General features: G+C 40.4%; 1 protein-coding gene across 1 annotated transcript in view; it reads right to left on the reverse strand.

Annotated features, from left to right (window-relative positions):
• Positions 1–27,500, reverse strand: part of LOC136848845 (midnolin-A-like) — a 205,575-nt gene that overhangs the window by 159,374 nt on the left and 18,701 nt on the right. Inside the window, exon 2 of the mRNA XM_067121629.1 lies at positions 8,217–8,304. Within this exon, the coding sequence (XP_066977730.1) occupies positions 8,217–8,304 (88 nt within the window). The remainder of the gene's footprint in view (positions 1–8,216; positions 8,305–27,500) is intronic.

Genomic DNA, 27,500 nt, shown 5'->3' on the forward strand with positions numbered 1-27,500 from the left:
TGGCACCATCCTGAAGGCGGTATAGGGACCACCTCAACACACGAGTACTCGTCACTTCAATGCAGTTATCGTGGTGAGGACCAGACCTCTAACTTTCGTAGGTGTCTCTACATCAAGTTTCCTTTGGTTTTCAGCTAGATAATGAGCGACATTGTATGCAAGAAGGAAATGGGAGGTCTTATATACGACAGGTTTTATGCTTGTAACGTTAACACGACTACACATTATTAGACCATGATTATGCTTTTGTCCTCTCTACACGCCTAACTCCTTTGATACCCACGGTAGTAGCTCACTCTTTTCCGGTATGATCTACCTATCATACTGCCACAGCATAAGGAAGCTAGTGCAGTGTGTCACTCATCAGACGCTGATTCACCATCGGGAACGACAGGGAGTAAGTACGTAGAATCTAAAGGATTGCTAGCTGACAGTCAATATGCATATAGGAATCAGTTCGGTACCTGCTACGCTCTTTTAGACTTGAGTTGCCATTTGCAAGGGGACCTTGATAAGGGCTTTGAGTGCAGAGTAATTCAAATAGATTTCAGTGCTGCTTTCGATTTAGTAAATCATAAGGCACTTATTTATAAACTTTGTGTCAATTACGAAACTCGGATAATCATTCGCTACAAACCTAAGTCCTGGATGCGGGTCACACATGGGCACTGACTCCTATATTTCCGTAAACTAAATGCGTTGCATTGCATTGTTAATCCAGTAATATGAATATCCACAATCAGTTTTGCCTCAGATGCCATAGCTTATTACTTATCAATATATCAGAAATTACTGAGACGCCTAAACTGATGTATGCCCTCAAAGTTTCGGAGAATAGGCATGATGTGCCTTAAATTCTTAAGATATCCTTTAAATCTATATTAGCTCTATAAAGGTCACTTTTGATTTATAAGCCCTTCTTAGAAGATACAGAAACCGATATCAACAAATATCAACAAACGATTAATATGATAAATAACTCGTATTCTTTTCGAGGGCAGCTTCTCAAAAGTTGCCAAAAAATTCTTATTAATATCCGCAAGGAGATAATTCTATTTTTATTACATTAAGCAGAGCCTATTTCTAAATGCTAAAAAGACAACGATTTGTTTCATATGTAGTGTTCTAAACTTGATTTCAAAAATATGCTTTGATAGACTAAGTTTATTTTAAGAAGAAAACCTCGTTTTCTGGCACCATTAAATGCTCTGGTGTTGCCGCATTGAAAGCTCTGATTCGAATCACGTGACGGGAGCATCCAAGATCATCTCCCACAGTTTGAAACCGCAAAGACCCATATATCATCTTCCGAGACCCATCTTCACCTTCACTCGTTTTCATCATTTATTATGATTTATAATGACTACCTCCTTACGGAACGGGCCAGAGGACGAAGAACTTAAGAAAAAAGCTGCCAAACAACAGAACAGCAAAGTCCACAAGACGGAAGAGCAAAAATAAATAAATAAAGTCCCGCGGTATCTGCATGAGTTGTTGACTCCGCTGGAACACCAACTCCATAACCGGTTTGAGAACGAGGCGCCATTTCCGGAACCTCATTTCGATTCTCAGGGACGCGGTTAGGCGTCATCTCGTGTCATAAGAGTTCAGGGAATTTCGGCCACCTGAGCAAGTCTGCTTTCACCCCCCCTTTCAAAACTACTCTCTTCACTCGCGTTTTCGAAGGCGGACACAATGATTATAAGAAACCCTCCCTTTCCAGGAAGAGAAATCGTAATAGCTACTCGTGCATCTGGTTACCGAAATAACCATTACTTGGCATCTAAAGCTCCAGTCTTCTTTCCTTTGAAAATTGAATGTAGTTCTCACGGCACAATTTGAATATCAAAGTATTGTGTTCAAACTTGTATTGGCATTGATTAGAGCAACTTCATGTTTTATAACTCTGCCACCTTTTGATAACATAGACAATTATATTAACCATAGTTAGCCATTGGGAAAAGCAACGGGTGCTTGAAACAACGACTGGCCACCCTAGAAAATTGTGTAAGCCGACTCTTACCGAGAGAAGAAGAACGCCGAGGGAAAAATCATGTAAGGAAACTGCTGCAATACAGAGGGCTCAATGCTCTTTGATGTACGCCTTCTTGCATTACTACAAGCGTCATGATCATCATCTCTCTTCCTTCTTACCAATAAGGTCTCCCGAAAGTTGCCCGTATGTGTAACTGAGACACCTAACGAAAACGCTTCAGTTACTGATCAGGATTCTACTCAGTACCCAAACAAGTGGCTGATATCGAAACAGATTACTTCATGACCGAATGTACGCTCCTTCCTTTTGTCAGAGGCAGCTAAAAGTTAAGTAAACCTTAGTTTTACCAGACCACTGGGCTGATTAACAGCATTTAGCCCAGACAACAAACACTGCGCAAACCCCGGAAGAGGCCCAACACGAAACAATGTTCGAAATAAGCATAGCAATGGTTGCAGCCATAAACCAAGCGAGGTCTCTGGCCAAGGTCACACCTGCTGCCACCGCTGCTGCTGCTGCTGCTACACAACAAAGAGTTGAGGAGGGAGGTGAGGCGTGCGAGAGGCTGTGGCAGGAGAGAAAATGAGGAGGAGGAGGAGGAAAGTGACCGGGAAGAGAAAATAAGGAGAGAAAAGCCAAATCAACGCGCATTTTAACGCGTAACAGACGGCCTGCGGAGATGCTTAACAAGATTTCCAATCATCTGCGACACAACAACAATGACGTTCAATCCATGTTTCCAAGACAGGAAACCTGCATTTCAACATGAATGATTTTACGGAATGAGACGAGCATACAAGTAAGCACTCAGTATTTTCTATGATAAAAAAATCCTCCATTTAAGCACTAAAGATTTTGCCGTTTGGGCAAATACATACAGAAAACCAATGGTCATAACCTACTATTTAAATAATTCGTTGTTTTATAATACAACTGCAGCTGGACAGTTTTGATTGAACGCCTTTTTACTCTTGAAATACGGGGGCGGAGGTCACGTATTTCAAGAGTAAAAAGGCGTTCAGCCAAATAAAATAAAAATGAAATAAAACGCGGGTCATCAGTATTTGGCCATTTAACAGTGTGATTCCAATGGACTGCCTGGACTGTTTGGTATCATTAATCAAATAACTGTACATGCTTCCTTAATGCAGCCGTGAAGCATATCCGTCATCTGTCAAGGGGGATGAATAACTTCATGCTTTCCTTTAAAAGTGAAAAACTAAAGTGGTCCCCTTTCCCATTACGATCGGAAAATTCATGATTATGATGTTCAAATGCTAACAGTTGAAGTGAATAACATGCATATCAAAAAGCGTGACCTTAATACACCGTACACAAAAAGTGACCCACAAAAACAATAACATTTATAAACACAGCGATTAATTTTCAATACTTCGTAAATATAATAATAATAATAATAATAATAATAATAATAATAATAATAATAATAATAATTCGACATATGCTCAAGCTTCCTTTTCCAGATAACATTCTGATTCTCAAATATTAAAACAAAAATCCCGAGTTCGGACTGACGTCATCAGAGTCACTCGTCACAAATACGTTAATTTTTGGAAAATCTTTTCATAACTGACATTCCTTTCAGCTGGGCGTGGAAACCAGCGCCTTTGACTGACAAGCAGCGATGCTGGCGGTTTTATGGTTTCTGGAGGAGATAACCCAAGGCTACGAGGTGACAAGTGACTGGATGTCGACAGAGAGCCTGCTTGAAAGCAGTATATACCATATTTAAAATGACGAACGTTTCGGTTTTTATAATTTGTCATTTTTGTGACCTCGTGACCTTGAGAATAGGTCCGTGTCACAATCATCCAGGTCAAATTATCAGGAGAACATTATGTCAATTCCCGTCCAGTTTCAAGAAAGATCCGACGAAGAAGTGCTGTGAGGATTTAAGTTTGATATTAGCAACGATAACTAGGCATTTCTCGAATCGTCTGTGACGATTAATAAACGCCATGAAGCCAGAAAATCTGGGGCAATTCTTATTCCTTTCCAATCTTCCGAAATTTTCAAGACCATTTTCAAATCAGTCTCTGACCTTTTCTGCTCAGCGCAGAAGCGAACAGCGCCACTTCCAGTTCTACTGTTCAGTATCCCCCCCTCCCCCCCTATCCCCGAAAAAAGGAGGGGGAGAAAAATCAGTCGACATCTGCGTCATGCAATCGACAGTTTCGGAGATGCTACACGGCTCTGAAGTAACATGCGACTGAAATCTGAGATTCAGTGAAATATATATTTGGATGTTCGCAACCGATTCTGGCTATCTTTAAACCTTCAAAATACGTCATAATCATCTGCTTCGAATATACATTCTATCTCGTGATGTCTCCCTGCCAAATTTCATGGAGGTCTGAAGAAATAATAATAATAATAATAATAATAATAATAATAATAATAATAATAATAATAAATATATCTTGTGATGTCTCCCTGCCAAATTTCATGGTCTGAAGAAATAATAATAATAATAATAATAATAATAATAATAATAATAATAACAATAATAATAATAATAATAATAATAATAATAATAATAATAATAATAATAATAGACATATCTTGTGATGTCTCCCTGCCAAATTTCATGGAGGTCTGAAGAAATAATAATAATAATAATAATAATAATAATAATAATAAACATATCTTGTGATGTCTCCTGCCAAATTCCTTGGAGGTCTGAAGAAATAATAATAATAATAATAATAATAATAATAATAATAATAATAATAATAATAATAATAATAATAATAATACTAAATATATCTTGTGATGTCTCCCTGCCAAATTTCATGGAGGTCTGAAGAAATAATAATAATAATAATAATAATAATAATAATAATAATAATAATAATAATAATAATAATAATAATAAACATATCCTGTGATGTCTCCCTGCCAAATTTCATGGAGGTCTGAAGAAATAATAATAATAATAATAATAATAATAATAATAATAATAATAATAATAATAACAATAACAATAATAATAAACATATCTTGTGATGTCTCCCTGCCAAATTCCTTGGAGGTCTGAAGAAATAATAATAATAATAATAATAATAATAATAATAATAATAATAATAATAATAAACATATCTTGTGATGTCTCCCTGCCAAATTCCTTGGAGGTCTGAAGAAATAATAATAATAATAATAATAATAATAATAATAATAATAATAATAATAATAATAATAATAATAATAATAACGAGGAAGAAAACAAGACACCGCATGCGGCAAAGATTAAGTTGAATAACACCGACGACAACAGTATACTTCACCTTAGTAATAAGGACAAAAACAATATACTTCACCCGAGCGATGTGGAAGCTTAATAACATTATTCACACCTGACACAAAGGCTCGCCGAAAAATATCTGAAGGTAATAAAAGTAATGGCATAAGATTCCATAACGTCTTTGTTGTGATGTTTCGATTCACGAAAGAGGGCCAGCTAATGAAAAAAAACCTTTTCCCGATGCTCACATCAAATTAGCTTTTTGAGAGCTGACTTATTTCTTTACTCGAGCATCTCCTGCAATTTGAAAGTAACTCGAGAGAGCAGAAATGTCACAAGTGGTATATTATGGATCCTTTACACGTCTGTTCGTTACACCCAGTAATCATTGCATCTGACCATGGTCTTCTTTAGGTGGAAATAGTCAAGAACTCACAGATTCATTCTGTGTTTCCTCAATTCTGCTGCTTTGGAGAATACCCGAACGAACAGAAAGGTCAAATGGGTCCTCCTCGAATAATAGTGATAATATAACTGCAAACCAAACATTGCTCTTTCGTCTACAAACGTGGTTCTATCATGTAGCCCACAGCCTGCTCGTTCCTGAATTCTTTCACTGAAGCTACCAAATCCAACAGCTCCGGACCAACCTTGAATCTTTCCTTATCCCTTCCGCACAAAGAGCACACCAAGTGTTCAAGTGTCCATGACGATTATGTAAGCCTTGAACCATTTCACTTCGGTCTCCATGGCTCGATGTGCAAAGTTCTCACGATCTGTTGTTTGTTCCTATGTCAGGTACGCATTGCCTCTATCGCCGATTTACCCTATAAATTTCCGCACACTGGCGTTATCGTAACTATGGCCATCAAAGCCGGAAATTTGTTTTTCCCATATAAAAAAACACGAAAAGAACACCTGAAAACGAGAGAAAAATAACGCACAGATCATTTAATCACACACTACAATCCTACAAAAACCACGCACACAAAACTTTTTGTAAAATCGTGTCGGGTAAAACCTGGTAACAATGGACCAAACAGTATGCGAGTACCTACCTGGTACTGGCCACACCTTCCCTTTCTTGCACCTCTCCTCTATTAACCTGGAAGGCTGGCCTTCAGATATCTCTTCTGTTGTAGAGATCCTACCAACCCCCTTGTGTCACTCATTCCGAGATCCTTTCCTTTCATCTTATTGTAATCAATCACACTTACACTTTCAAACTTGAACCAGTCAGTGCAGGTCCGCTACACACTGCGTGCTGACGGTGTAACATCTGTAAACATCAGCCACCCAAAAGGGCAACTCATGCCCACTTTTCCTTAGCCATAAATTGACAGCTTTTCTCTGCTGTAATTATGATGATTATCATCATCTCGCATTTATCTATCTACAAGGATAAAATCCAAGTGGGGGATGGGGAGGGTAGGGGAGACATGACACTTACACCCTCCTCCTGTAAACCAGTTTGCTCGCCCCGGGTGGGGGCGGGATAAGTAGGGGATCGGGAGGGTAGGGGTGACGTGACGGGCAGCGCCGGGTTCCAGCGTAGCGTAGCGCGCGCCATCAAGCTCGTTATTAAAATATGAACAAATAGTTCCATTATATATGACTCAAGGGCCACTAACTTGCAAGGCAGTCTTCCATAAAACGGAAGCTTCGGCTCTACGAATGAGAAGAGTAAGAAAAAATTGGCAAAATACTGAAAAGATACACTGGAAAAAAGTTACAAAACAAAGTAATGCAGATGTAAACACTGCCTTTCTTAAACCTAAATGTATCAGATGCTACGCGTGGCCCAGATTCTACTCTGCTGGAGACTGCACGCCCTCCTCTGACAGCCACTTTTCCAGACAGCAAACCGCTGTCCCATCTAAACGCCCTAACAAAAGTTTCGCTGTCTTCTTCTTCAAAATTACTTTAGAGAGGGCACATTCTCAACACCATCCCCACCGCATCTACCAATTTTACCTAAAGCTTTCTCTAGGTACATGTAAAGCTTTTTCTTGTCACTCTTGAACGTCTTACGCAACTGTCTGCGAACAATCGTCGAGAGAATACATTTCATGTCTGAATCTTTACTGGTCACCCGCTATTAACTCATATCATTTATTACTATCAGTCGAAAACCCTAACCTACACATATCTTACAAATCTTGACCAGCCAATCAACTGACATCATCATACCGCAGCATCTTGCCACCTTTACTGACACTTTCAATTATTCAACCTTCTAAATGACCTCCTTCAAACCTCAGAAGTTACTTCCCAAGCATTCTTAAGTTACCATTAAACTCTGTCTACTCATGCGTCTTTCAGATCTGGCTTTGGTGAATCCTTTACATTCATCACCTCAAAATGCAACAATTAATGCCATGGAACCCCAATTCACTTTGCACATCGACCCCTGCATTTACTTCCTTCAGTGCAATTTTTTTTTCTTCAATCTTTCAAATCTTTCGTTTGACTTTCTCCTTATTCTTCTATAATCATCTTATCAACCTCCATATTAACTCTACCATGCAACAGCTTCAAATGATTTGCATTTTCCTTCACGAAGCTTCTTTTCTTAACACGACTAAGGATTCCTTTAAATCGCTTATACAGAGGTTGATACTCAAGTCTCTTCATGGGGAGCAAAAGTCCTTCCAAAAATTACAAATCTTTAAATTGTTTATACAGTTTGATACTCAGTCTCTTCATGGGAGCAAAAGTCCTTCCAAATAATACAAAACTTTAAATCGCTTATACAGAGGTTGATACTCAGTCTCTTCATAGGAGCAAAAGTCCTTCAAAAAAAATACAAAACTTTAAATCTTTTAAACAGAGGTTGATACTCAGTCTCTTCATGGGAGCTAAAGTCCTTCCAAAAAATACAAAAATAAGCTCATTCCCAGCCAGCAATCGCTAGAGAAAGATGGCAAACAAGAGTTCAAACGAGAGGCTGCAACTCACCAGTAATCCTGTTTCGACGGACGGTAGGAGGGTGATTCGCGCGCCATCCATGATACAGTTCTCCACTAAGGTTCCATCTCTTAGGTGTCTGCAAATACAGAAGAAAAGTCTGTTGAAAGTTCTGCTTCCGATACATCCACAGCTCTATGTGAAAGATAAATAACGATTACACGAGCTTACCTGCAGTATAGATTTTCATGTGTTGTTCATGACACAGTTCTCCAAAAAAATAGTATCTCTTATTTGTACACAAATAAAAAACATGAAAATAGTAAACTGAATGTCCACCACCACGTTGACAATTAGACAATATAATGATCGCTCTACATAAAACAACGAACGCCATTACGCTGTCGGTCTAAACGAACATACATAAATATATAATTATTCATTTTCCAGAAGCCGCAATGACCTCTCCTCCTACGTTTCCACGCACTTTTTGGATGCCATTATCACCACAAGCTTCAAATTTAGCAAGCTCTTTTCCATGGCGGTCTCGAACAAATGACCATGAGATTACATACAACGAGCTCCCCTCTCTTTTTTTTTTTCATGCCGTAGCGGTCTCGCAATGGTTATGGTGACCAATGGTGAAAATCACCAACAATAAAAGAAACACAACGCGTAACATTCACGTCCATTCATGCTTTGCAAATACTTTCAAATTTCATATCAACAGTTGAATATAAGTTAAAACTCCCAAATAGGGAGGATTGGAGCCAGGGAGGGCACCCACCCGTAAAAAAATCCGCCAACACTAATTATGGAATGTGACATTCAGTGAATGTTAGAAACACCTGGAGAATGATCATTAAAACCAGCGACCCCCACTAGGGATTGAGCTGAGAAGATAAAGATATAGAAATTGATAGAGGTAAACAAATGCTACAAGATGAAATCTTCAGAAAACTGCTCACTCCAAAAACTTGTAAATGTCGCTAGCATATTATACAAAGCCCTCTTAAGAAGTCTGCTGTGAAGGCAAATAACCTTCATCATAAAGATGACAGGAAACGATCTCTCGAGTTCCCAGAGACTGGGTCACTCACCCAGCAAGTGTACATAGTCAAGTGGACCAAACAGTGATCAGAAAATGGCTAGGGTTGCCCAGCCATTAAAAATCCATGGGTCAAATGTATCCTTAATACGACATGAGGCAGTCTCAACCTCCTAAGCATATTATTGTACACCTTGAGAGTATTGACCTGTTAATTTCCAGCACTTCCTGGTTACTGTGGCACAAAAGCGCTTCTGTAAAACATCAGCTTAATATAAAAGCACGTCTTCAAGGGTTCTTACAACAAGAGGGTTTCTGGTAGCACAATTCACCGAGGGCTGGAACATGTTACGCGAATCAACGAAAATTATTAAATCTCTCTAAGTTAGTTAAAACTTCCTTCACTGCCACTAAGGTGGCATATATTTCATACATCAGGTAAAACGGTTGGAACTCAGTGTTAGAATCGGATTTAGAGCCACTGGTGGTAACGCAAAACATTCTCCTGTGGAGATGTGTGGTCCAAAACAACGACACCCATTATTGTACTTCCTCTGACATCCCCTTTTTCTGGTTTCAAATATTTACAAAGGGGAATTCACAGTATTGAAAATGGATCAGATCAGTTGTCTCGATATTTCAGTTCCACTTACGGGATCGTCCCCACCGGAATGGTTTGTTTCTCTGGACCACAATCAACCCCGATGTCCACTTCATTTTGAAACTGCCTGTAATTTTCTTAAGTCCACACTAACTGAGACGTGAGAACCGTCAGCAAATAAAGATTTAATTGACTATTGCAGGTTGCAATCATTATCACCCATCAATACGATAAAAATAACCAAACTGAGGACTGCTCCTTGTGGAGCACATGATAGGACTTGGGTTGGTTTGAATGCTGCTTTATTGCCTCATACTTGAAGCATCAGATTTTAGATGAAATTGTGTGGCCAGGCTCTTTTCACTGACCTTATTAAATAAGAATAAAAAAAGTAATAAAAAATTACCAAAGGTTTTAGCAATGCCATTTCCGGTAACTGATCATAGGTTTCTGATCCTCAACACTGACTGATCAACTAACACAGGTAGCCGTCACCAGTTCAACATTTTACAACTGCTTTTCTTGAAATTTTCTCAAAGATCTTAGGCTGAGAAGATAACAACGACCAGTCAGATTCCCGGGGAGAGCTTTCACTACCGAATTTTAGTACTGGGCAAGTAATGGCTCGCTTGAAGAGTGCTTTTCAGTGTCGTTATTTGTTAAGGATTCTCGTCTTCTTAATAACTTTGCAGGAGAGTGGTCAGGCCCTGCAGGCTGTTGCCTCATGTCCAAGAATCCAGTCAGGAACATTTTCATTTTGTGAAGTCTGCGTGCATATTAGGCTTCGTGAGTTATTTTTACATGCTCTATAGGCCCGAGTTCGAGTCTCCGGCCGGCTGATGAAGAGTTAGAGCAATTTATTTCTGGTCACAGAAATTCATTTCTCGCTATAATGTGGTTCGGATTCCACAATAAGCTGTAGGTCCCGTTGCTCAGTAACCAATTGGTTCTTAGCCACGTAAAATAAGTCTAATCCTTCGAGCCAGCCCTAGGAGAGCTGTTAATCAGCTCAGTGGTCTGGTAAAACTAAGGTATACTTAACTTTTCCTCGGCTTTGCGTTTAGACAGGAGAATCTGTGAGTCGTTTGAGAGTCGTTATCTAATTTTTGGGGTCTGATTTGAGTCCGGGCGAGCCGAACTTAAAATTTTCAGTTTCTTTTTCTTTGTTTAAATAATTCACTTCAATTTCTCTGGATCATGCAGTTTGCTTTGCCTGGGAGCGAATCAGCTAAGTGCCTCAGAAACTTGGAATGCTGGCCGAGAGATTTCTGCTCGTCTCAACTTCAAACCATTCATCTTATTTTATCGAAGACGGATATCACTTGACTTCAACCCAGTTTTTCTTGCACTGTAAGAGGCGGGGAATGGGTGTCAGGCTAGCTCGTCGTCAACGCATCTCCTCGTTAGCGATCTCGCTGTGGTTTTGACGGTCACGAACAGGCCGTTCATATATAATATAGTATAAATCCGATAACCTTGAGGGACGTGTGGTAAGATAGAAGTTTCACGAGCTATTCACGCACAGCAGGCAACTTGTTAGTGCGCATCCGCAATTTTACATCATAAGAACATTGTATCATTTACATTCGTTGTGCATACATATCGGAATACATTTATACATTTATCTACGGTGCATGTATATGTGTATACCGCAGTCGTCATTTCTGACAGCAAAACTGCACTAGTAATGACATAACTATGCATAATACCCAACTCTGATGTGGTAATATCTAAAATTTTCTTTCTGTCCAGCACGTTTTTCTTCACTGAGGGAATTTTTATAAACGAAATGAACAACAATCCACGATTTATAAATAGCAAAAATTTGATTCATTTGTAATTCATACTTTGCAACAATACACCACTTTAGTGTGACAGATGCGTTTTTGTCATTTCCTGGTGCATTACAGTAAGCATTAAATAATGACGGCTAAGCTCGTTTTAACAATATTACGTCACGACGAGTTCGCCAAAAAAAAAAAAAAATACAAGCTATCACGAACTTGCTCATAACCGTTGAAACTAAAATAGAGAGAGAGAGAGAGAGAGAGAGAGAGAGAGAGAGAGAGAGAGAGAGAGTCCAACATCAAGTCATTCTGAAACCCTCAACTGATTGTTCTGAAAGAAAAATTGCACAACAGATAATCGAACTGCCTTACATCCACATTACCTTCTACCGAGTTCAAGGACGAGATGATAAGCAGGGTTGACTTTGTCAATAAGAAGGCCTCAGTAAGAGAATTACGACCATTCTCTCTCTCTCTCTCTCTCTCTCTCTCTCTCTCTCTCTCTCTCTCTCTCTCTCTCTCTCTCTCTCTCTCTGTATATAAGAAGTTACAACAGTATTCAAAAAAAGTTACAACTCAGCTAGTTTTGCATTGAGAAACGTTCTTCCACCTTAAAATACTGATCAAAAAAATGAAAGTGCAATCTTCTTCCACCTTACAATACTGATCAAACGAAATGAAAGTTAATCTTCTTCCACCTTACAATACTGATCAAACAAAATGAAAGTGCAATCTTCTTCCACCTTACAATAAATCTAATCCTTCGGGCCAGCCCTAGGAGAGCTGTTAATCAGCTGAGTGGTCTGGTTAAACTATGGTACACTTAACTTAACTTAGGAGCAAGAGCCCGTGCTGGCACAAGGCAAGCTAAATCTGAAACAACAGGCAACGGTCTTATATGCCTTTAGAGGAGCAGCCATTTAAGCGATGGTCACGTTAAATGATTTGTTCCAACCTTTGAAAATATTCACTTATTGAAATTAAATTTCCTTGATATCCCTTCCCCAATTCGTGGTAGCAAACTCTTATCTCGTCCACTGCTTCATGAAGGGTAATGCTGGTCCTCAACAGACATTTATGTTGTATACATACATACATACATACATACATACATACATACATACATATATATATATATATATATATATATATATATATATATATATATATATATATATATATATATATACATATATATATATATATATATATATATATATATATATATATATATATATATATATATATATATATCTGGTACACCTGGCTCTCTCTGGTGATGAAAGACGCCCATGAAATATCAGCCGTAAGGCAAATGCAAGTCTCTTCTTTAAATGCACGACATTCAAATATTCGCAAAAGGTCTCAGCATTTAAGTAAATGTAAATACAAAACTGAGTGGGTGACCCTCAAACCACAGCACCAGTACACCACAATGTTCACCAGTCATTTTTAAAAGTTCCAGCACTGAGAGAAATGTTCATTTTTCTCATTATAATTGGTGAACAAAGACGGTAGCTAAAAAACACTCTATTAGAGCTAAATTACTGAACTAAGAAGAGAAAGGTTGATCCAAAACGAAGACTCCAGTACTGTACACCTTTTTGTATAGGTTACCAGGTAACATTTTTAATAATCGACACCCCGGGATTATGTATGTAAGCAACGGATAGGTTTGCTTAAAAGCAAATGGGTGTTACAAACTATTACACACACAAACGAAGCCACTGCAACGTCTTCTAAAAACATAACAGACACCTCACACGTCTCGACTATCGACCTAACCGCGCAACGTCTCCTCGCTGCTGGGAGAAAGGGCGCTGGTGACTGGTACAACACATGTACATACGCTCCCGGGGTCTAAGCGATGACAGGGAGGGCAGCCGATCGAGACTACAAAGTCTACCCCAAAGCCAAATCAAAGTCCTTCAAAAAGAAGGCATCGTGCTTACCCCCATACAAATGGGAAAAAAGCACGTTAAAAGAAGAAGATTGGTTTATTTATTAATTTACTTTTTTATTCGAGAACTCCCAAACATGCTAACAAATCTGTACAGTGGCCAAGCATCAGTCCACATTCAACGACGGCAAATTTTGAATCGATGGAGAGTGTTGCCTGGTGAAGGACAATTGAATGAGAAGGAGCATTGTGTGCTAAACGTGCAAGACAGTGAAAATAAGGTCATGATTCTGCAACGCATTGCAGGTAGTCCTTCAATACCTGTCACCTATTATATGCAATATCGCCTTGCAATATGGATCGCCATTCTCTCTTTAAATCTACCTTGGACATTAAACAGTGCTTCAATGGACATAACGGAGCAGGTTTAATAAAAAGTACATATTGTGCCGAAGTTTCTTCGGCGCAATCGAGTTTTCTGTACAGAGTATGCATAATTAATTTCAGAGTTTCAGGGGGGAATTGCTACCACAGATTTGCAGGCTCAAACTGGTTCTAGGACCACACAAAACGCAGTGCGCACCAGTCCGAACTACTGAGAGGTCACGCTGGGCTTCCTCTCCACTAGCTTGTGTGGTAGTGTTAGTATTTTGTTGCATACTGTTTGGAATGCACCTTTTGAGGCAGACAAATTTGGAAAGGGGGGGAGGGGAATGACATTCTGACATATGGTGAAAGGGTACATAATTCATTCTTTTCCATTTCTGAAAAGTGCATGGGGCTATTTCGAGAACTGTGGAAATAAGATTAAGGGTTTCATGAGTATCAATGAGTGTGCTGGGCTTGATAGTGTGAAGGGGTTAAGGACCTCCAGCTGTTTCAACCTCAACCATGAGCTGGTCAGTGTTAGGTCTAGTATTACAACGCCTCTGAGCAAGTATCGGTGTTCCAAGTCTGGTAAGGGGTTTTGCTTGGTGGCTGACTTTCAAGCTTGTCACAATTCACTGCTTGTTGATTGCCTTGCAATCTGGCTTCTGCGGTTATTTGTTTTCCCAAAATCTTAGGAATCGCCTGTGGGTGATAAAATCGAGTGATTAGTACAGGCTAGAGAAAGTACTTTTTGAGAATTTTTCTTATCTTTCAACTGCAGAGTTTTTCTTGCTTTCCACTCTTGTTTAGAGTCGTTTTATTGTGGATTTTGTTTGGTGTTCGATTAATGCTTTTCTTTATTTTTCATAATGTACTGTGATGGTATACTTGGTGTATACTTTGTTATTTGCTAACTAGTGTTCAACAGATTATCTTACTTTTCATTACATGTAAAGTTTTTATTAAACAGCATTGTTTTTCGTACATGCTTCAACGTCAATGTCTCTACCCGCCCAGTAAGCTTTCAGGTAGTTGAATGTTCAGTTTTCCCAAAGACCCTGATCAACTGCATAGTATCACCCTGCGTTTGCATCTGTGGTCTTTACATTTCAGCCATACAAGTTAAAAAAAAAAATTCCAAATGATTGCTAACTGATGACAATGATGTCTCCTCGGCCTCCAAGTCGTCAGTTCTCTCTCGTGCTGCTCCCACTGCCTCCTCAGTTGTTCACCCTCTTCCAAACAAACTGGAGCCTCAGTTCAGTAGAGCAGCTCCTGCCGGCACTGCTGCTGTCATCTCCCTTTTGGCCCGCCCCTCCTTGCTTGCCCAATATTCTGATGTTGGGTTAACTCAATAGATAGTGCTGTATTACTGCAACCCCCACCCCCCCTCTCAGTGCCAAGGTCCTCCTTTGGCAGGTGGTCCTGCGTTCATCAACACACAGGCTGATGTTGACGTACATGTTCCATACTCCTGTTGCCTCTTCTCTCCCAGTTCCTGGAGCCAGCGCTTCTCCCTGGATCCATCTCCTGCTGATGGTTGCTCGCTGCCTGCCCGACGGTACTTCTGCCCCTGATGTGGCAGCTTCTAAGTCCTCCGCCTCTTCATCAGCATCCGGCATCAAAAATTCACCACCGTCAGAAATAAATCTGCACTTTCTGGTGCTCACTATGAGTCTAAGGATGCTTCTGGATAGAACTGAATGTTGTCAATTTGAAGTCATCTGGTGATATCTAACTAGTATTTCAATGGGCCCTTGCCTTTGAACAATAGGAATACAGGAGACAGATTGCAAACACAAGTTTTTTTTATATATATATATATATATATATATATATATATATATATATATATATATATATATATATATATAATCTAGGAAATTATACAAAAAGTAACTGAAAAGAAATGGACGTTGAACCCCTGAAATAAATTAAAACATGCATAATGTTTTTGGATCTTAAGATTTAGTAACAAAAGGGGTAAACCTATAGCATGATGCTCCTGCGTTTGAGACTTATTATCTTTAGTCCTAAATGAAATCAAATCACGCCTTTGCATATTTTCTATTCCATTTTTTGTCCACTAAAACGAAAAATTTGTACTAGCAAGTTATGGCAAGAAGGGAAGAACCCTCAGGAGAACATTAAACACCACCATTTCTGAATCACCCGGTAAAATAAATAAAAAAAAATTTAATAACTACAAATCGTAAAAACCGCAGACGAAAACGTTCAGTAAACCATCCAGCATCACCCCAACAATCGAATACATTTCGAGTTCTTTGAGCAAATCTTTGAAAATCAAAACATAGAGCACACTCTCTCTCTCTCTCTCTCTCTCTCTCTCTCTCTCTCTCTCTCTCTCTCTCTCTCTCGCTTATTCTATTCCCCCAGGCAACCTCTTTGAAGGGGAATACAGGAAATACTGAGCCCGCTGTTTCACTCCCTCGCCCTGATGGCATCGACGCTGTCCACGACAACCCGAGATCCCAAATCAAAGAGGAGTTCGAGGCATTGGTAAAACGATTTCTGAATTAAACATAAAACGAGTAGAGACGTTCTTTACATATGTACATTGCAATCAACTATGGATGACAGTTGGGAAATGTTCTGTTTCGCTGGGCAGAAAATATCGCGATGACTCCAAAGGACTAGAACAATGATAAAGAAGGCGTCCAAATCGAAAGCCTCACAGCGAGCACCAAAATATAACACGGTTACAAGAAAACAAGAAGTCCGTTAAGCTAGGCAACGTCTGGCGTGTCCTTTGTTGCACTATAGATGCTACATATGAACCTAATCCAAACAGCAGCCTACCTCACCCTCCTGATTAAAGATAAAAAAAAAAAGGAAAAAAAAAAAGTCCATTCTAACCTCTTCCCCCTTCCCTCCAAAAACTCGCACACCCTTCTTTCCAATATAAAAGTGCGCCCTCCCTCGCTCGCTCGCTCCGTCCATACTCTCCTGCCACATACACATTACCTTCGTGTTCCCCCTCCATCCTACTCCCCCCTCCTTCCCCCTCCCCCTACACCCATCCTACGGCCACGTCCCTCTTTCACCTTCATACCGAGCTGATCTTTTTGTACCATAGGAATATATGAGGAGGGTGAGGAATGAGGAGGAATCAGGAGGCAGCGAGGTGAGGGGCCAGAGGGAAGGGTGAAGGAGAGCTCCCATCAGGATTCCGGTCAATTCAGTGGGCGCAAGGGGAAAGGAAGGGAGGACCAACGCCAAGATGCGGGGACGGAGGAAGGAGAGGAGTGAAGGGGAAAGGGAAAAATCGAAGGAGGAGGAGGAGGAGAGAAGGGGACAAGGATAACACAAAGAGGAAAAAGGAGGGGGATGGGAAAACGGGATACGACAAAGATCAAAGAAAGGAAAAAACACGGAAAAGGGGCCGCTTGAAGGATGGAAATGGATTTCCTTTCAGAGAGAGAGAGAGAGAGAGAGAGAGAGAGAGAGAGAGAGAGAGAGAGAGAGAGACTCACAAAATCACAAAAGCAAAGCATAGCTACTCGCACCAGACCAGCTGGATATGCAAAACCAAACCTGGAAATCTTCTACTGTTGAATTCCCAGCCTTATCAAATCCCGGCGGCGCATTTACTCGAAAAGTTGGTCAGATCATCCTGACCACTTAACGAAAAATCAATTTCCGATTCATCAGAGAGATTACCGGATCGGCGTCGGCCCTTGCGCTTACTTTCAACCTGAAGTCAGGCGAGAGAGCATTTGTATACACTGCGCACCAAGACTATACAACAACAAAATACCGCCTGAAGTGAAAGCACACACGAAGAAAGCAAATTTAAAAAGGAACTAAAGACTCTCCTTATCCTGCAGCAGCTACGATACTGACGAGAAAACATTGAAAGACAATTATCAAATGTAAGAAGCATCTTATTTTGAAGACGTATATACCTGGGCCCGCCGGAGAGGGAATTATCCCCGTGGAGGGCGGTACATAACACTAAACAAAGTGAAAGTGAATACGTTTGTGTGAATCAAGAGATCGAGGGACTGTGTGTGTGTGTGTGCGTGTGTGTGTTCATTGTAAAGTAACCCTCAGTTCGTAGCTGTTCACTCTTTTAAGAGCAAAGTCAAGAGCTACGAGTGAGGCGCCTTCTGTCTTTAACCTCCTACTCTGGTATGAGTCAGTTCTTTTTCCTATAACTGATTCTGGTCTAATAGACGAACAAACTTCCACTACTGGCGGATCTTAAATATAAGATATAAATTTGCTTTACCTTTCCCCTGCAACGTTAATTTTGTTAGAGTGAATAATGCTCATTTTTCCGAACTTCGCTCCTCACTCGTAAAGCTAAACAAGGACCCTGCCTGACAGAGTGTGTGTGTGTGTGTGTGTGTGTGTGTGTGTGTGTGTGTGTGAGAGAGAGAGAGAGAGGAGTTACCATTTAGCTTAAGCGTCTCCGCGATAAAAAACAAATCCAAGTTGCGTATTAGCGTCACAAGAAGCGATTGCATACAACTGCTGCTCCGGAATAAAAAACTAACCTTGATGAAGCTATAATACCGAAACGCTCCCGCGCGAGAGCGCCTGACGCAACACAAGTACGCCAAAACACGGATTTGACCTTAACGTTCCAAAATATCAAGGTGGTGGCGCAAGACCGTGCCATACAGGCAGGTTGCGGAAGTAGAAGCAGGTATCTAAGCGACCGGCTGCACTCTCTCTCTCTCTCTCTCTCTCTCTCTCTCTCTCTCTCTCTCTCTCTCTCTCTCTGCTGCCGGGTGATCGTCGCCGAGGGGACGTTGATGTCATCGATCAACCAATCTATTGGTGATCTCGTTTAATGAAGAGTCTCTTGCATGGCAAGCGGAATTTGATTCCGGCGTAGACTTAAAAACTCTTTGAAGGCACCGGTTTCAAGTCCACGGAATGTTATTAAGATGGTTGGGACGAACTGCCTCCTCCACCAGACTCGGATCACCTCCGCTTTCCGAATAATGAAAAATTACCTGGTTTTCTGAAGACAGGACACTGTTGGGGTTGCGAATTCATTAAGGCTACGAGTGGCAGAGTTATCCGTGTTGTCAGTTTATTTACTAATAGCCAAAAACATTTTCGACCTAGCTTCTAGATAAAAGGGTTAAATTCAGAAGCTCCATCGCCCCCACCCCCACCCTCTTCCCACTCCAACCCATCTGCGTTCAGTTCAGAATTTCGTGACGTGTACACGAAATAATGTGCATGAAAAATTAATCGAATTATGTCGATTTCCGGCACATCAAAATGGAAACAAATTATTGTATAAACTCGACCAAACAGACGTTTACCAATAGCTGCAGGGTATGGAAGATACCCTTCATACAAATATATATATATATATATATATATATATATATATATATATATATATATATATATATATATATATATAAGCGATGGCATGAGCGCTAACAAATACTGTAACATAATCGAGGGGACTTGGTTCTAAATTACTGCCCAGTCCATTAAAATCGGAAACCTTCCCTCTTCAATTCAATCACAATCCTTAAACTTGAGTACGATGAATTTAACCCAATGTAAAATATACTTTCTGCCTGTACTTCGTCACTCACACTTATAGGGATTCTGTCTTATGGCACTACCGCCGTCGTTCGATTCGAACCAATGCTACAAAAAAAAAATAATATAATAATAATCAACCGGTGAACACATTTCATAAGAAGTTACGCAAGCTCCTGGAAAGAAGGCATTTGCAGTGTTATTAGCTATCATTCTGAGTGAGAGGTTACGTGGACGGGAGGAGGCTTTAGGGGTCATTTTGAGAAAAAGAATGATCGCATTTTGTGAAAAGGAGAAGGAATAACTTGAAAAGCGATGCCTCCAGGGGTGGTACATCATCTTACTAAGACCCTCCTGTATGTGGTTACAAAATAGTTTTAATAGTTGTCGAAAGCAACCTGATGTCGGAGCTGACTGTGGAATTGAGTGTTATCCAGCCATTGTGGTAATCCACCCGACATAGCGGCGTCCCCAGTCCAAGACAAGAGTCTCAAATGGTTTGGCACCTAGCAACCCTACGAATGGGGAAAAAAGCACGTTAAAAGAAGAAGAAGAAGAAAAAGAAGAAGAAGAAGAAGAAGAAGAAGAAGAAGAAGAAGAAGAAGAAGAAGAAGACTCAATTCCAGAGTCAGATGTGCCATCACGGGGGGGGGGGTCTCCTAAGATAATCTACCACCCCTGGATGGATGGCCTCACTATTCTACCACCCCTGGAGGGATGGCCTCACTATTCTACCGCCCCTGGAGGGATGGCCTCACTATTCTACCACCCCTGGAGGGATGGCCTCACTATTCTACCGCCCCTGGAGGGATGGCCTCACTATTCTACCACCCCTGGAGGGATGGCATCACTATTCTACCACCCCTGGAGTGATGGCCTCACTATAAAGTTATTACTTCCTTTTCTCAAAATGATTTCTAAAACCACTGCCAATACCGCCTCCCGTCCACCCAATCTCTCACTCAGAAGACGGCTAATAACACTGCAAATGCCTTCTTTCCTTCTTTTAGAATGATGGCTAGCAACGCTGCCAATTCTCTGTAGGAATGACGGCTGTCAACATCACGGACACCCACGGCCTCTCTTCCTGACGTCTGGAAACATGACGATTCATCTGTGTTTTCCAGAATCGTGGTTGTCAACATCGCAAATACCATTTCCTTCTAGTAGGGCGATACCAGAAACATTACAGACACACACACACCTATATATACGCACTATCTTTCTCTTTCACTCAGAATAACTATTAACATTGTAAATATCCACTTGAAAACATTGACAGCCATAAAACATTGCAAATACTCACTCTCGCCCTCTCTTTGCTTCTCTCAAATCGATAGCGAAAACCTCGCTAGTATTCTCTCCCGCGCTCTCTTTCCCAGAATGGCAGATATTAACATTATGAATAATCCTCCTCTCCGAATGTTATCTAGGGACATCCTGGACACTCTACCTGTCTCTCAGAATTACGTCTAGAAACGAGAGAGAGAGAGAGAGAGAGAGAGAGAGAGAGAGAGAGAGAGAGAGAGAGAGAGAGAGAGAGATTCTGGCAACTTCAGGCCGTACGGATTTAAAGGGTAAGTTTTCATACGGGGACGGAGTACACACGCACACGAGCACACAGGCACAAGACGCAAATATATGTAAATTAGGGTACACATATTGATTTGTCGTACGAGCATATGCTTTTCACCCTTCCCTCACGCAGTCAGCTAGCAACAAGACACGTTGCCAATAAAAAAAAAAAACAAAAAAACATGGAAGTACGGTCGCATTTTCACAAAAATTGATTTCTAAGGCAAGGCAAATTACGAGCATTCATCCGCGATACCTGACATTCTTCCCTTATCAGCGATGTTCGATTCCACAGTATTAGCCTATGTGAGTGCATTAATGTGTCCTTGTGAAAATGTGTAGCCTATACATCAAAGCTTTATATGAAAACAAAGATACAGAAAAAATTCAATTAGGTGAATACACTCATAAGCAAGCACGAATTTCATGAGACATTTGTGCATAGAGGAACACATGCATATAAAAATGTTCTGCTGCGTGGACGTCGAAAAAGAAAAATGGTCGATTCAGAGAGGAATCAGGCTCCCTCCGAGGGCAGCGTAGAGTGATTTTTTGGGGCAGAATTGTTCAAACGGTGATACACACATGACAGTTGGCATGATTGATCACTAAACAGCACCGTAACCGGAAAATGTCCTAGCCACTCGATAGTCCAACATATCAGTTATATAGGCCTATTTTTAAAGTTGGCAGCCATCTGCCTTGAAAAAATCGACATTCTGCCAATCATATGGCGGCTATGTAGGATTAACAAGACGCTCTATCAATCGTTATGTTTTAGATACTGCTGACACTAGGTGTCACCAGAGATCTTACTTGGAAGGCCAGGTTCTGCTAAAATGTCAAAATTCTAATAATTCTGTCGAACATAAGCAATTCATATGCCATTTCATACGTTTTATAGATTCGGGAACTAATTTCTCTAGAATATAAGATACTTTACTAAAGGTAAAGCACCAAAGTGAAAATATGTCAAGACTTTTAAAAAAAAAAACAATCTTAGTATGAATCAAACTTCGGGCTGTGTCTGAATACTGGTATCCTTCTCAAAGAAGACAGCCACACCCTTGTCGGTGAACTCTACCTACACTAGTCGTCGCTACTATCTCATTCTCAACTAAGCTTCCTAGATGTCGCAAGTTCTGTGCACAGCAGTAGCCAACCCCTGGCAAACTGTGTTGGCTTATGAATGAGACTAGGTGAGGCTAACAGAAAAGAGTGTGCGAGTGTGTGTGTGAGAAAGTTCATTTAAATCTCATGTTTGAGTAAACTGAACATATTTATGGTACTAATGTAGCAGATATAGGACCTATATAATGTGAGATCTATCACATACTTGAAATACCTGTCTTATGATTCTGTTTTCAAACGGATACCATTCATTTTTCCTAATTACAATACAAAGTGTGTTTGACTTCCCGACCAAATCTGAGACCACATGCATAGATAGACGCGGTCACCGAGTTTTACATGGGAAACTTCACTTTCCACGATTGTGAATGCCATTTCTCTCGAGTCTCAAGTGCTGAAGCACACAGAATGAACAAGGACATGGGATGAACAAAGTCAACAGATGACAAGTCGTACTAAAATGGTGACTGGAAGCACAACCTGAAGAGGGTTGCCTATTTGTCAACCCAAAGCTGTTTCAGGAACAAAAACGAATAAGCATTCAGAGACTATTCCTAAGAATGTTCCCATCCAGAAACAGCACAAGGGAACCTTCATTTTCCACCAACAGAACAAAGAATCCTAAGCAGCCTTTACTGATTAAGTTCTTAAAAAAATAACAAGAGTCGACAAGGGTGATGAGGGGGTTCAACTTACAAACAACATGTCTATATTATTAACTTAATTTTTATGGGCTTAAATAAAAGAACGTTCGATTATCTTACTTTATTTCCTTTAGACCTATACGAAATTTGTACAGGAATGCTTACGTCATCAAATATGACGTCACGTGAAAATGGCTACTCTTGACTTACACGAATGGTGACGTCACGACTAGGACGCCATGTGAAATGCGTTATGTTGACTTGCATGAGTCGTGACGTCACGTGAAAAGGGGTACCTACACGCTAGACGTATCTGCTTGGTGGCGTCACAACTGACGTAATGTGAAAAGGGTTATGCTGTCCAAGAATAGATTGAACCTTTGCGCCTACTTTATCCACATATACTTTCAAAATGAAGTGATAGGAAGCGAAAACTCATACACAGATTGAAAGAAAACTGAGAATTAAGACGAGTGACTTCAAAAACATCTCTGTTATGCAAGGAAAACTAGTGTGAATTGCTGCCAGAATGTGTCATACAAACGCCTAGTTAACGTATCCCTGTCGACCGTCGTACCGCAGGTGCATATTACTTCTGAACTTTCACTTGTTTGTGGTTGTGAGAGAAAGAGAGATTCTCTGGTATGTATATCTTGAGACAAGGAGGAAATTGCCAGTGGGAAAACCTCGTTGGTAGGCCACTTACCGTATGCCGAGATATGCAATAAGGAATAAATGATAGGGTCGGCGGCTCCGACTTGATCCATGTCCTATTTTGTCGTCATGATGCAACCTCATGTTTAGTTTTCCACGATATGAATGAATGATTTTAAGTTATCAGGCGTCGTGACTTGGATGGTCATTGACGCCGATGTTAATAATAGAGGAATTTATTTCTGGTGACAAAAATTCATTTCTCGTCATAATGTGGCTCGGATTCCACAATAAGCTGTAGGTCCCGCTTCCAGGTAACCAGTTGGTTCTTCGCCACGTAAAATAAGTCTAATCCTTCGGGCCAGCCCTAGGAGAGCTGCTAACCAGTTCAGTGGTCTGGTTAAACTAAGATATACTTTTTGCTTCAACTTACGTCGCATAGAGAGAACGTACGGTAGTGTACCTTGCAGTTTTTCTTTTGCCTACTCCTTTTGGGCAAGAAAAAGTACTCGCATTGACAGAACGATGACAACTTTATCACCAATATTAGATACTTGAGTATGAGTCTGGCGGCATAACGTACAAAGATGTCAGCCATATACTTATATAAGTGTAATACCACAAGTCCTCTTAACTTCTCGAGATCTTATCATCTTGTGGATACGCTTGTCACTACAAAGCCCTATACTTTAAAAAAAAAATGGATACATAGTGGTATACACCATAAACAAAAGACCCAAGACACCGCATCTGCGATACAGAGCATGAACTTAGAGAAATCCTCGTCGCTCTGTTTCATGATATCGAAAGACGAAGGGAGGAGAGAAGTACAGCTGTTCCTCCTGCATAAGCGAACCGTGCTGGTGCCGGGCACCCGGTGGCGGGAGAGGGGGGGTCGAAATCTCACATCGCGGTTCGACCTTGGAGCAGCCGTCGAGATGTGGACATCCCCAACTCCACCTAATTATAATCCTTTTTACACATTTTCACGCTCCCAAATTTCTTTCCCTCGGTCATCCTACTTTACTCTGACTCAAACTCAGGCAACGTACTCGAGCTACCTCGCTGGTCTTAGCGTTGGGAGTAAAATTCCAGGCGTTAAAAGCGACGCTAATAATATGTATGGTATTTAAATGCTATGACTCACACAGGCGCAGTGCAACGCTCTCCTCCCAAGTTGTTCGTGTGGGGACTGAACGGGGTAAAGGTTTTTCGTAGGTTCCCTTTACCCTTCCGGTTCCACTTCAATCTACTTGGGGCGAGTCCACAAAATTTGATTTTTCGTTCACTTCTGCGCTCCGGGCATGCAACAGCGCAAGGAACGCATGCGACAGACACGTCGCCTTTTTATCCCGACATGACAGGTCATGCGTCAAGGAAAGGTTTCTCACCGCCGCGCCAGTGGGAGTATCGTAACGCTGGTTCACTCGCCACCTGCAATCTTCATACTTGCTCTGAGATTTGCAAAGTTTATTTCCAGAGACTACGTACTAGTTGCAGATTTTTGTCATTTACTTTTTTATCTATCAAGTATTATAGGCTGTACCTGCTGTAAATGAAAACTTATATTTCATGACAGTTCAGAGTAAGCAAAGCCTGCACAAAACTGAAAGTTAAGTTCATCCCGTTCTTTCCATTAAGGGCACTGCAAATATATACGTAACAGACACAGTTTTGTTTCGTTTCTGAATTATATCTGAATTAGCGCTACTTTCCTAGCCTTTGAAGTTCTGGAGAAGGTGTATAAAATACTTTGTTCTGAGCAAGTTAAAAGAAAATAAAGAATGGTTAGGGTACCACACGAGTCATCCGTTGCCAAACAGCAGCTATGGAAAGTCTTCCATCCGGCAGGAATGGCTGCTCCCGCCACAGAATCTTTTCTTCAAATTCAAGAGCTTCATTCTCCTTACCAGGGATTACGTTTGCGATTGACATTCTTGTGAAATTATTAAGAAAGATGTTTTCATCACATAAGTGTTAGATATTGGTATTCTAGTTGCGTCTGAAATAACCTTTGACCAGTTATCAAATACGTAGTGCATACTCTCCACCGACATGCCTGTTCAACCCAGCTGAAAAGTGTGGACACCTTGTGGCATGATGCAAGTTCCTCTGGGGTCTTTTAACTGGAGGCACGCAATCTTACTCCAGAGGGCAAGTGCCTGGCGCAAGAAGAAGTGGCGTCGTGTGGGCGCCCTTTACCCAGAAACCTCCCGTTTCAATTAGAAATTCGGAGCACAAACGCCCTAATTCTTAAGAAGAACTGGTTGCAAGCTTAACTCTAGGCAGGACTCTGACGTTTAATACAGACGTACAGTGTCAAAACCAAGGTCCTTGAAACAGAGTTAATTTAAAGGACCTTGGTCAAAACGAACATGCATTATAAAATGTATGTATAGCCTACATACGAAATATATCTCTCGATTCATTTTCTCGCAAAAGTGACTTATCAACACGGAGAAGGTGAAACGACTCCTTTTTGCTTCGTGTGCAAAATCACAGAAACCTAAACAGTTATACCTTACAGACATCTTACCAAACGTCATTACACAAAAAATAAATTTAAAAACAATACTTGAGTACAGGGCGAGATGTACTCACAAAGTTACCGACGTGAAATCCAACGAAAGACCAAAAACAAAGCCAATCACACACTACTGTAACCCTCTGGTGCAATCTTTTTTTGTATGAGTAATTCACTGAAGTACACGCATAAGGTAACAAACAGCTCCGAATCACGTCCCACCAAGGGACTGAACTCGGGCCTCTTGCTGTGTGAGACGACGTTGGAACACGGCTCAAATATGTCAATTTCCGCCTTTGTAACAAAACAAAATTATATATATATATATATATATATATATATATATATATATATATATATATATATATATATATATATATATATATATATATATATATATATATATATATATATATATGTATGTATGTATGTATGTATGTATGTATGTATGTGTGTGTGTGTGTGTGTGTATCAGCCCTCGGGCTGGGGAGTCACACAGTGGACCTAGCGACACACTGGCCACGTGTCACAGGCACTGGGACCTGTCCCCACTGGCTGTCGGCCTAAGAAACATGAGATCAGCGCCTGCCCTATGAGCCTACAGAAGCACAGGAGAACTTTAACTTTTTAACTAAATATATATTATATATACAGATATATATATACCTACATACATTATATATATGTGTGTGTGTGTAATCTATCTTGCATACAATCCGGTGGCCTAAATATTCTGGGCATTCAGTTCAGGGACCTCTTACGAACCATCTGACTGTCACTGTCCTCGTCCAAAATATGAAACTAAGAAGTCAGTCCGAGCCACTAAGAGATCTCTACACTAAGAACACATACTCATCTTACAGTCAGTCACCGTACAAGACATCCTTTAAAGACATAAAAGGTTTTTCTTTCATATTCCAGGCCACTGCATGATATTTGAAACCTCACTTTTCATACGGTGATTCTAACAGTAGTCCCAACCACCCAGAGCTGATCAGAAGAGAAAACACTGCAAGGGATTTGTGAAATTGTATGCAACTTCCAAACTAGGAAAAGGATAACCTCTTAATCATTATATTTCCTGACAAAGAAAGAAAAGTTTAAGTTGGGAAAAAATCACAGAAAACAGGGAAGATAAGATAGATAAGGGGAAAAAAAGGTGAAATAATGGCGGCGAAGATAGTCGTCATAGGACGTCCAAGACGCACTAGAGAATAGGCCTATGAGCGCATATGAAAATAACCCGTGGTCAATTAGAGGAATTTATTTCTGGTGATAGAGATTCATTTCTCGGTATAATGTGGTTCGGATTCCACAATGAGCTGTAGGTCCCGTTGCTAGGTAACCAATTGGTTCTTAGCCACGTACAATAAGTCTGATGAGCTGGTGGTGTTGAACAAGAAAAGAATAACGTGAAATTCATAAATAACAGTAAACTTTCCATATTAATATTACTAAACCTTAGGGTACGATTTCATACCGCAATTCATGGGTGGGTTTGAAGATGATGTAGCCTAAGAAGAATGAAAATTATAGATATCCCTCAAAAGCTTAAAGTAGTCTATTA

The sequence above is a fragment of the Macrobrachium rosenbergii genome, chromosome 19, assembly GCF_040412425.1.
Source record: "Macrobrachium rosenbergii isolate ZJJX-2024 chromosome 19, ASM4041242v1, whole genome shotgun sequence".
Taxonomy (NCBI): domain Eukaryota; kingdom Metazoa; phylum Arthropoda; class Malacostraca; order Decapoda; family Palaemonidae; genus Macrobrachium; species Macrobrachium rosenbergii.